The 12,338-nt window shown below is 34.6% G+C and overlaps 1 protein-coding gene across 1 annotated transcript in view; it reads right to left on the bottom strand.

Annotated features, from left to right (window-relative positions):
- The window catches only part of ABHD12B (abhydrolase domain containing 12B), a 37,406-nt gene that overhangs the window by 3,054 nt on the left and 22,014 nt on the right, over window positions 1–12,338 (bottom strand). The window contains exons 6-11 of the mRNA XM_069082344.1: window positions 11,757–11,802; window positions 11,529–11,658; window positions 8,632–8,669; window positions 6,751–6,830; window positions 5,407–5,489; window positions 2,784–2,862 (exon numbers count right to left, since the gene is read on the bottom strand). Coding sequence (XP_068938445.1) covers window positions 2,784–2,862; window positions 5,407–5,489; window positions 6,751–6,830; window positions 8,632–8,669; window positions 11,529–11,658; window positions 11,757–11,802 — 456 coding nt within the window. The remainder of the gene's footprint in view (window positions 1–2,783; window positions 2,863–5,406; window positions 5,490–6,750; window positions 6,831–8,631; window positions 8,670–11,528; window positions 11,659–11,756; window positions 11,803–12,338) is intronic.

Genomic DNA, 12,338 nt, shown 5'->3' with positions numbered 1-12,338 from the left:
GATAGTTAGATGGTACAATGAGTAGTGTGTTGGACCTGGAGTCAGTAAGACCAGAATTCAAACCCAGTCTCAGATACTTACTGTTTCTGGGCAAGTCACTTAATGTCTGCCTGTCTCAGTTTCCTTCATTGTAAAATGGAACTAATAACAGTACCTACCTTGCAGGGTTGTTGTGAGAAAAAAAATGAGATAATATTTGTAAAAGCATTTGCCACAATACCTGGGCTATAGTAGGTGCCATCTAAATTCTTGTTCTCTCTCCTTCCTACTAATATGCTCATGTCTCCCTCATCTTCATAAAGCCTTCATTGAATCATTCTTCTCATTTCTATTATGCATTTTGTGGCTAAACTCCTTTAGAAGACCATCAATAATAGGTATCTCTACTCCCTCAATTCTCATTCTCTTCATAACTCTCTACAGTCTGGATTCCAACCTCATCATTCAACTGAGACTGTTTTCTCCAAAAATTACCAATAATCTCTTAAAATTCAATGGCCGTTTTCTCAATCTATATCCTTCTTGACCTTTCTACAGTATTTCCCTGTAGATCACTGTCAATCCACTTCTTCTCCATGATATTCTCTTCCCTCTTAAGTTTTTGGGATACTTCTCTCTCATGGTTCTCATCTTATCAAAAGTATCTGACTGATCCTTTTCAGTCTCTTTTGCAAAATCTTCATCCAGGTCATGCCATTAACCACGGTTGTCTCAAAGGGGTCTGTCCTGGCCTTCTCTTCTCTTCTCCCTGTATACTTTATTCACTTGGTGATCTCATCAGTTCTGATGGATTCAATTATCATCTCCCTGATGATGATTCACCCTTTTGCTTATGTAGCCCTAACCTCTCTGCTGACCTTTGGTCTTGTATCTTCAACTACCTGTTAGAATCCTGAAATGGATTCCTGTAGCCATCTTAAATACAACACGTGCAAAGTAGAACTCATTATATGTCAACTTAAACCCTACACCCTTTTCCAAACTTCCCTATTATGATAAAGGACACCACTATCTTTCTAATTCACAAACTATGTGCCATCCTTCACTCCTTACTCTTTCTCACCACCCATGGAGAATCTGTTGCTAAGGAATGTTGTTTTCACCTTTGTAACATCTCTCAAATATGCCTCCTCAGACTGACTGAACTTTGCTTTCATAGTATGCTTGGAGTTAAAGAGCTAAAGGTATAAAGACATACCTTTATCAAGGATGTCTTCAATTTGTAAATGGGTTACTCAAAAAGAAATTATATAGATGGTAGAGTAGACACATATGTTAGTAATTATTGATGTTCTCTTGGTTGCCTTTTTTTCATTAAGAATGTCAATTTTCCCCCATGCCTTTGGTATCTTCTCCTCCTTCAGATGCCTTTTATATCCAATCTCTCCATGCCCTCACACTTATATTGCCTCCAGAATGAATGCCCTCTATGTATAGTTAGTCTAGTCTAGATGCTTTTCCCATCTTTGTTTCTTTTTATTTCTTTTCTACCTCCTCTATACTGGGTTCAGAATATTATATTTTAAAATGTGTATTTAAATGATTTTTGTAAATTTTTTTCATTTTTCTTCTATTTGTAGGTCTTATTTTTCCATCCTTAAGTCCCTTTGGGATGATTGTGCTTAGTTGAATATATTGCCAAGGTTTCTTTAAACTACTTTTACCTTCTACTCCCTTGGTTTTATAAGATGATGTTTATAATAAGTGACTATCATACTTTTTCATAAGATTTTATAGGCAAGTTCATAATCTAACCTGATGTTGCCTGGGGCAGGCACTTTTTTCTTTTTGCTGTCAGATGTTTGTTGACCAAGGCACTTTCCAAGCTCTTTGGATCTTGTTGCAGCCATTAAATTTACATGGTTTACCTCCTGAATGAAATTGTTAGTGTCAATGTCATTTCCCTTATCCAGAAAATATAGCTCCTCTTCTTTGTTGCCTAATTTGAGGCATTTATGTGCAGATATTTGAGGCTATAGATTTTACTACTGATGCTTTTTGTTAGACTATTGTCTGATTTGGCCCAGGTGGGGGTGGGGCAGCTCTCTTCTTTTCTTCTTTCTTTGTAGCTAATTTTTGTAGTATTTTACTTGGGAGGTATACTTAGTTTTCTCTTTCCCACACCTATTTATTTATAATTTAAAACCCTCTTGATTTGATTTGCAAAACAACTAGCAAATATTTTCTTAACATTCATACACACACACACACACACACACACACACACAACCAGAGTTTTTCCAGCTCTGACAAAGAATCAGTCATATCTATGTTATAAATCATGGTCCAGAAATACAAATCACATTCTCAGATAACACCCTCCTAATGAAATGACTATTTCCCAAATTCATTTTTCATTTTTGCATCTTTACCTTCAGGGAGCAGCAGTTAAATAAGCATAGCCTGTGCTCCTATGATTTTAAATTTATTACCTGAGACCTCATAGCTATTAACAGTAATTTTTATACTCCTTCTGTCTATTTTTTCTCATTTATTTGATGATATTTTCAATGTCACCTTTTGTACACAAGTCATAAATATGCTACAGTATATTTATATCTACCATGTTTTTCTCTAATACCACAATCATCACCTCTATCCATGATCAGGGAGAAAGAAAAATTAATACACTGTCACTTCCTAAAATGTCATAAACTCCCATTTATTCTGTCAAACAAAGTAATTCTTTAGGTGAATGCATACTAAATTAGAGAATAGCAAGATATGTGTTATTAATTTTATTCAAAGTGTTTACTGAAGTATAACTTTAAAGTAATAATTACCTTTTGGCCTATTTCAAAAGGTACAGTCTTGTCGTCCTTTGCATGTAAGATCAGAAGAGGTGAGGATAAGAACTTAACACTAGGAGAGAAGGAGAAAGAATACATTAAGCCAAAGCAATATAAGATTTTTGCTCTTGCAAACTCATGCTTTAATCTTTCTTCCAACTGCACTTTGTGCCCAAGAGTCTCCAAAACTATGATGAACACCATTTCATAATCACATCTTCCAGTTTTTGCCTTCCTTGATGAACAGTTATTGAAGCAAAATTTTCTCTTTTCATTCATCTATCAAAAAATCAAAAAAATCATGGAAGATACCATTGGAAGAAAGACTTTAAGACTGCTTCCACTCTATAAAATAAAGATATTTCTTTCGATAAGTGACAATAAACACAAGAGGATTTTGTATTCTCTTTCTACTGCTCAACTGTGTGACTAAAGACACAGTCTGCTGTAGAAAATGTTCTCTAAAATGTGACTTTCTAATTTTCATTAAAGATATGCACAATAAATACACAGGCCAGGCTCCTAATGATTTTATGCAGATAACAAGAAGGCACACAGGTCAAAATCTACTTATTTCTATAGTTGCCTTTTATTTTAAGTGATGCTACCTGTGCTGTTTCTCATTCTTTTGGAATCTTGCTCTTTTTATGTTGAAAATCATTCTTTGAGTAACATTAAAAATTGTATCACATCTGACATGGATTTTTATGGATTGTTCAAATCCAGTCACTCTTCCCAACTTTTTCTAAAGTGCCACTTCCTCATATGTTATACTGAGGAAAAGAATAGATAGCTAAAGAAATGTTAGCATATCTATTCCTCTCTCGTTTACAAAAGCTTTTCAGATGATTTCACTGATTTGGTCACGATTTATGTCAAGCATTTTGAAGATTCACTTTGCCTTCCATTTCAGAGGTGAAACTATGTGATTTTTGATCTTCTTATTCTGTATGATATAGCAAATAAGTTTGTATCCTAAATTGTTGCTTTCCTTGGTTTATATGACTCCTTGGCAAGATGAAGTATTTGTTGACTGAAGCAATTTTTGTGTTCATTTGTCTTCCTTGCTACATAGCAGCTGTTCTTAAAATAATAATCAGAGTCACTCTATTTTTATGTTACCAATTTTTCAGATATCAACTTTAAATAGGACTTACTGAAGCTCTAATAACTGAATGCATGATCTTCTAATTTTTTCATCTGATTTGACATAAACATGCTTGGTAACTTACAATTATCTTACTGAATGTGGAAAATATCTTTATATTACATTTCTCTAACAAGTTTTTGGTATCTAAGATATAGAACAATGAACATATGTGCATATATGTATGTATGTATGTGTATATATATCACTAGTAGTCAGTCTCTAATACATAAGTGGTCAAAGACTATGAACAAAGACTACGAAATTTTCAAAATAACAATTATAAAAATTAACCACATGAAAGAATTCTCTGAATCACTAATAAGAAAAATTCAAATCAAAGCAACCCTGAGGTTCAACTTCATGTCCTGCAAAAATGACAAAGATAATAAAAAATGGCAATAGTCAATGTTGGAGGAGTTGTGGGATAATAGGCACACTGGTGCATTGTTGGTGGAGTTATGAATGGTAAATATTTTGTAAAGCAATTTGAAATTATATAAAGTAACTAAAATGTCTATAACCTTTGACCCAGATTTACACCCCCAAGAAAGTCTCCATAAGTATCCATATGTAACAATACAGCAAAAATTTTAAAATGAAGTACATGACCGCCAATTGGGGAGTAATTAGTAAATTGTGATATGTAAATTTAATGGGATATTATTGTGGTGCAATAAATTTTGCATGTGATGAATATAGAGAAACATGGGAAAATCTGCATAAACTGATAGTTAAGTAAACAGAGTCAAGAAAATAATATACCCAGTGGCTAGAACAATGTAAATGTAAACAACATCATACAAAAAATCAAAAGAAAATATTGCAGTGTGACTAGGTGATGCAGTTAGTAGAGCACCAGCCCTGGAGTCAGAAGGACCTGGGTTCAAATCCGACCTCAGACACTTAACACTGACTAGCTGTGTGACTTTGGGGAAGTCACTTAATCCCAATTGCTCTGCCATCCCCCCTCCAAAACAAAAGCAAATCTTGCAAAATTATTAATTTAAAGCAAGACCCAAAAGAAGAGATGAGAGAGGACAGTCTGAACCCACCCATTCAGGAAGTTAAGCGGTCCAAGGGTGTCGCCCACTGCATGTTTTCAGACTTTTTCAATAATTAGTTCTGATTTTTTCCTATTTTTTTCTTTTTAAAAAATTTTGTAATTAAAAATTACTATTTGTATGGGATGGTTCCCTAGGAGGGAAAAGGGAGAAAGAGATACAAAGAAAAGTGTAATGATTTTTTAAGGACATCAATTTAAAACTTCCTTTAAAAAAACACTATAGGGGCGGCTAGGTGGCACCAGCCCGGGAGTCAGGAGGCCCTGAGCATCCTCAGACACTTGCCACTTACTAGCTGTGTGACCTTGGGCAAGTCACTTAAACTCAATTGCCTTGACTTCCCTCCTCCAAAAAAACCCCAAACATTATAGCAGGTATAGAAATAAAGAAAATGTATCACTCTTACTTTTCATCATTAGGAAAGACAATTTTGTCTACTGTCAGTGCATCCAGAAACAAACGTACAAATCCTGGAAGTTTATGGTACATCTATTTTAAGAGAAGAAAAATTAATGTTTCTGTGACAGACAATTCATTATTTTTTACCCCTTTGCGAACTATGGTGATCTGAAGAACCTACTCTTAAATAGCAGTACTAATGAAGGAGTACACTATGCTTCTCCTGCAAATATTCTTAACCAGAAGTTAAAGAACAGGGCATTCTGGTAATCCAAGCATTGTCATAGCTAATAGGAATCATAGATGGGTAATCAATTCTCAAAGAATCATAATATTTTGAAAATATATAAACCAAGTAGTATAATTTAATCTTTAAACTCAAAAGTGATTTAGGATCTTATAGAGACTTTAAGTCATCACAAACATTAATCATCATCATAGCATAGGATGTGACAAAATATCTGTCAGTTAATCAAATGCCAGGTAAACTGGCTTCATTTTACAAAAACATTTAATTGATGTTCTTTTTTCACATCACAGCTACCTTTCATTGGCTGCCAGAGGTCCCCCAAATCAAATCTTTCCATTAAACAAACACAAGCAAACAAGCATTGTCCATATGTAAAAATGAATGCCCATAGCCTCCCTTTTAAAAGGCAAGAGATATGCCTCATCATCTGTCCTCTGAAGTTCCAGTGTCTCTCTGTTTTCACTTTCTCCCTTTCCTTATTCCAAAGTGTGTATAACCTCCTTCAATATTTCCAAAATAGATTTAGAATTTAGGGAATATCTTTAATAAATGCAAAGTAGAAGTGGAACTGGCCTCATCTATATAGAGGTTTACTCATCTAGATAGATATGAGGTTTGTTTTCTTATTAAGGAGAGGGAGAAAATTGTGATCTACAAACTTAAATACCTAAGATCTATATCAATTTTACTTAAAAATAAAAGAGATGAAAATTGAAAGACAAAGAATTCAAGCTTGTTGAATATCCATCTCACAGAAATCTTTATTTTCTCCCATTTTTGTTTATGGTTGATTCTGTTACTTAACACAACAAAGGGTTTTCTTTTTACTGTGAGGCAAAATTAAGTAGACATAAGCAACACTCAGATCTCACAGACTGGATAGAAACTCTGAAACTAATACTCCCAATGCTTTAGAAAGAGATTTCCAAAGCCACAATTCAAGACATAAGAAAACCACTTCAGTTTTACTACTAAATTTCAGAAAAAATCCCAATTAATAAGATGTCTAGAGTCAAAAAAGACAAGTGATTAGACTGTTGAAAAACTGTTTTTTTTTTCAAATACCTTAATACAGATATGAAGATGAATTTTATTCCTTACCTTTAATATGGGATAATTAGCAGATGCATCACGAATATTGGTAAATGGAGCTTCTAGAACAATTGCATCCACTGGGGATCCTTTTATGATAAAAAAAAAAGTAAGACATCTAACATGCTTGTTCCAATCAAAATTCATCCTGCTATTTCCTAACTAAAATCTTCTCTTCCCTAGAAGCTCCAGACTACTATGCTCTAAAGGACCTTATTATAGCAAAGCAGTACAAGGTATAAGTACAAGTAAAGAATGAACCATTAGCCTAAAGCCAAGAATTTAGAAAATAGAACTGGAAAGCAGCTTAGAGATCATCTAGTCCAGGGGTTCTTTTTAAAAATTCATTTTATTGGGGGGTGACTAGGTGGTACAGTGAATAGAGCACTGGCCCTGGAGTCAGCAGGACCTGAGTTCAAATCAGACACTTGGCATACTTATTAGCCTGTGACTTTGGGCAAGTCACTTAACCCCAACTGCCCTCCAAAAAGGAAAAAAAAAATTCATTTTGTTTTTAATATATGGGTTTTTATTTTTTATGTATGGGTTCTTAACCTAGGATATATGAACTTATTTTTTCTTAAATAATTTGATAACTGTATTTTCCACATAATTAGTTTCCTTTGTAATCCAGTGTATTTTATTTTACATTTAAAATATTATTCTGAGAAGAGTTCCATAGGTTTCACTAGATTGTCCCAGGAAATAAAGTGATTAAATCTCAGTACAATGTTATTTACAATGAACCATACTTTCTGCAGTTCCAAACTTTTCCTCTTTGTTAATCTGCTTCTTCAAAAATCAATAAAATTTGCAAATACATCTCACCAAGAAGCTAATGCAATATCATGTTAATATGATGATCAGGCTAGCCAAAGAATTTCTATGAGAAATTACTTTAGATATTCTTCAAGGAGGGCTACATCCATATAGCTACAATTATAGCTAAAGTTTCCTCAATAAACATGCTCAGGAAATGGGATTAATTGAAGTCAATAATAGAGTTATTGATTGCATTTTTAATTAATATAGTATTAGCTAGAGAGCTGTTTTTACTTCAACACACATTGTTAAAAAATTTTTCTCATGTATTAATCTGTATCCCATCTTTCCTCAGTAGAGAACCATAAGTATAATTAAGTCTAATCCTTCAGTGATGGAGAATCTTGTAATCCACATCATTATGTACAATTTATCAATCAAAAATATTCATTGTAAACTTTGCATGCACAATTCTATGATCTGTAATATTTTTATTGTGGAAAGCATATAATATATGAATACTTATAGAAGGCATAGGATATTAGACTGAATGTATATTGACCAAAAATATTTAAACTCTGATAAAAGATCATTTTCTTATAATTTGATTATTCTAAAAATGAAATACATATACAAAAAGAAAAGGATTAATTGTGGTTTTAGTTAGGTTAGGTATCTAAGTAACTAATAAAATGCCTCAATTTCATCTGAATTGCTTGATTAATAACTTCTATAGAAAAGAGAACGTTTCTGCCTAATCAGACGAAGGTGAGAGTCTTTTGTTAGGAAAGACAAAAGAAGTCATCTTGCCTGTCTTTTCATTATTTCTTTAAAGAAACCAGTGCTTTCCAAAGAGTGACTTTTCTAAAATAAGTGAATTATTTCCCTAAGAATCCTTCCTGAATTTCATATATTAGGGCAGCAGCTATTGCTTTATATCAATTATAAAATAAAATTAAAACTAAAAAGTGTTCTATCTCTGGTTTGGGTGATTCAGATATCTGTTGCTTGTATTCATAACAAGTATTTTGTAATTTGAGTTTGTAATTATAAGTTGTAATCAATAATCCTCTGTTTTTAAATTTTTCCTTCACCTAAAACAACAGTTTTAACCCACTTTTCAGTTACCTCTTTCTTCCAGTGTTTTTGCAGCATTTGTTGCAACCCTATTGGGGAAAAAAATGCATAAACAATAGAACATTCAAACAGAATTAAACAAAATATAAACATAAACTCAGTTTTAGGAAATCAATACCAATTTGCATAACAAATTATCAAACCATTATTCTGTGGATCCAGTGGAGCTCATAAATGCAGAGCATTTCCATCGGCATTTGTCTTGGTGCCTATTGTCTACCAACCTCCAAGACACCCTCTCTCCTTTCTCAAAGAATTCATTGACTGACCCAGAATTTTCATCTTCACTCCACCTCCTTCCATCATACCGGAGTGGTTCAACATATACATTGTTTTCCCTCAAACACACTGACTTCCTTGTCCCTCAATCCACTCAACTTCTCTACTCTACCTCAGCTACAAAAATGACCACACTCTTGATCTTGCTCTCAATCTTGATCCATCACCCACAAGTCCACTTCAAGAAATTATAGGTTCCTTTGTCTGTTTACAGTCTTCCATCATTCCATCTCCCTGTGCCTTCTTTCTAAACCTATTCTTCATTCTTATTCACTTTACCTCTCAGTTCCTTCCCAACCCTTTACCCCTACTCTAAATATGTTCTCCCCCCCTTGCCAATTTTGACCCTTTAGGGAACCATTTCTTCTACTCTCAAACCCCTTGTTCATTTGTCCTTGCATCCTTTCACCTTGCCAAATCTCCATCCTTGCAATTTTTACCCCTTAGTGAGACATTTTAAATCTATGACATTGTAAATTCTCAAATTCCTTTTTCCCTTGTCATAACACCCCTTACGCCTTGCCAACCCTTCACCCTGGATTACTCCTACCATCTGCATCCTCTGTTTCTGCTTGCATCCTGATAAAGCAAAATGAAGTTATGCTAGCAAACTAAATGAGTCAACTACAAATTTGTGATATCTAATCTCAACTAAGCCCTCACTTCAGGAAGGCAATCCTTTTATTCCTAAATTGATTATCATATTTCTGAAAGCACCTCTTCCCTCTAAGGTGAGGATGTCATTATTTGCATTAGGCACCCTCTTCCTACCATTCTTAACCCCTTGAATTTATCTCCCACTAATTCCTCTGATGAAGAGGCGGTTCTTCTCATCACCAACACCAACCCCTCTATTATGTCCACTTCTTTCCCATCTCTTCACATATTCTTCAGGGCAGGTAGGTGGTATAATGGATGGAGTATCAGGCCTGGAGTCAGAAAGACTCTTCTCCCTGAATCTAAATCTGGACTCAGATACTTACTAGCTATGGGACCCTAGGCAATCAGTTAAATCTGGTTTCCTCATCTGTAAAATTAGGTGGCGAAGGAAATGGCAAAATACTCTGGTATTTCTTCCAAGAAAATCCCAAATGGAGTCATGAAGAGTCACACATAACTGAACTATTATAACATATATTCTTTAGCAGGTTGTCCCACAATCACTTTTTTTCTTTCTCTAATCATAATCACTCCATATCTATTGATGCTAGCTATTGTCTGTGTCTGGAATGATCTTTATCTCTACCTCCTGGAATATAGTATTTTTTCAAGACTCAGTTCAAGTGTCACTTACTGCAGGAGCCCTTTCCTGGTCCCTTATAGCTGCTATTACTTCTCCCCAAAGGTTACTTTTTCATTCATATGTGTCTTGTATGCACCTATATTCACATATGGTGGATCCTCCATCAAAGAAAGCTCCTAGAAGACAGGGGATTTTCATTTTTGTCTTTGAATTCCTAGCAGTTAACTTGGTGCCTAGCACCTAGTAGATAGATCTTCAATAAATGCTTGTTGCTTGGTTGTCTTCTTACTGCATTTGGACTTATCCATTTGCCCCCTCATATAAATGCTTTTGCTTCTGTTCTATAATATTAAATATATTGACAATAATAAATACTACCACACATTACATTATAATTACATATAGTGTTCCATGTAAATTTGTTTTTCCTACATTATTTCATTTTCAGAATGACCTTATAAAGGAGATATTATAGGTATTATCCTCATTTTAGAGGAGAAAATAATTTGACCATGTTCATACAGTAGTAGAGCTGAAATTTAGACACAAATCCATTGCTTTTTCTAAAATAACTAGCATCTTAGTTTTTTTAGGTATGGTAAAATTAAATGCTTAAAAAGTATTCAGCAAAACTAAGATTGTGATTTTAAAGAAATGACCAACTGTTAAAAATGTCTCTGTTCAATATATGCTAAGAGGAAATTGATGTATGTTAAATTGATTTTAATCAAATTGATTTTAATCATTGATTATACAATGTATAATAATTGAACTTTAATCAAGTACTTTACAAGAGAGGAGAGATTATAAGAGTTAAACCTGATGGAAGAGTTTTCTCTGGCTGATTCTAGATTCTAGCACAACTTCAACATGATAGCCCTTGTTTGCTTGAAATTGAGAGGATAGCAATTTCCCAAAAAGAATTCAGAAGAAGCCTTTATAGTACTAGATCACAGGGATGAAAAAATATTTATAAATTGTCTACTTATAGAACCTATTACAGAATCTTAGAGTTGGAAGGGACTTTCAGTGGATTAGTCCAACCCTCAACTGAATAGGGACGAGCCTATTGTTTGTTTTCTGCAATGTGCCTGACAAGTGGTCATATAACCTCTTCTTAAATACTTTCAGTGTCAAGGACAAGTCTAACAACTCATTTTACAGGCAAGGAAATGGAAGGTCCAGAATGTTAGGGGAATTTCTGAAGGTCAAACACCAATCTAAAGGGACAGAGGAAAATAGGACCCTGGTCTGATTCTCATCTAATGCTCTTTCCACTACACATAAGTGCCACATTGCCTGTTTCCACTGTATAACACAATAATTCTGGTGGAATGAAGATGAAGCATTTGCTTATTTCACTTACCCTGTTCCTAGAGAATGACCCCAGAGACAGACAGGTGTAGTTCCACTTCGTGCTTTGGTCCAATCATAGAGACATATGGCATCCTTGGTCAGGCCCTCTTCTGTGGGCTTACCTGTAGAATCCCCAAATCCTGCAATCAAAAAGCATGTGCAAGGCCACCACTTCACAAATGCAATAAAAAAGTACAGCAATAAAAAAAATCTATGTACACAGCTCTTAACATATTACCTCTAAAATCGACAGCCAGAACATGGAATCCACCTTCACTCAGCACCTTGGTGAGATACAAACTGTTACCTTCAAACCCAAAATCTGGGGTAGAAAACCATTAAAGTATATCACCATTGCTCGTCAATATGTTAAGTAGGATTTTGTATCCCTGGTTGTGGTGGGGTAATAGACATGTATTGATGTCTTCAAATATTTGCATTTTGATTTTCACAGTATAAGATTCTGAGGAGAAGGAAATTTTGATGTCCTATTCATCTTATGGGCAAGAAGCTGAGGCAAGAGAAGTTAAGTGACTTGTCCAACTTCACAAAGATACCATGTTTCCCCGTTAATAAGACACTGTCATTTTTTTTTTTGGACAGAAAAACACCAGAGGGCTTATTTTCAGGGGAGGGCGTATTTTAATGAACATTGACAGCAATTTTAATAAACAGGTAAATGTGAACAAAAAAATGTACCTTTATTCAATAAGCAAATCACTGGGGAAGAACAGGATGACACGCTCACTGCTGCAGCTCTGATTGGATGCAGCTCGGAGCGCGGCGTGCGTTTCACCGGGGGGGGGGGGGGGGGGGGGGG

Source organism: Petaurus breviceps, unplaced genomic scaffold (assembly GCF_028583685.1).
Source record: "Petaurus breviceps papuanus isolate PSGF00001 unplaced genomic scaffold, PetGlider_PUasm1.0 164, whole genome shotgun sequence".
In the NCBI taxonomy this organism is placed as follows: Eukaryota; Metazoa; Chordata; class Mammalia; order Diprotodontia; family Petauridae; genus Petaurus; species Petaurus breviceps.
Note: the sequence above shows the minus strand (reverse complement) of the source record. Positions and strands in the feature narration are given on the sequence as shown.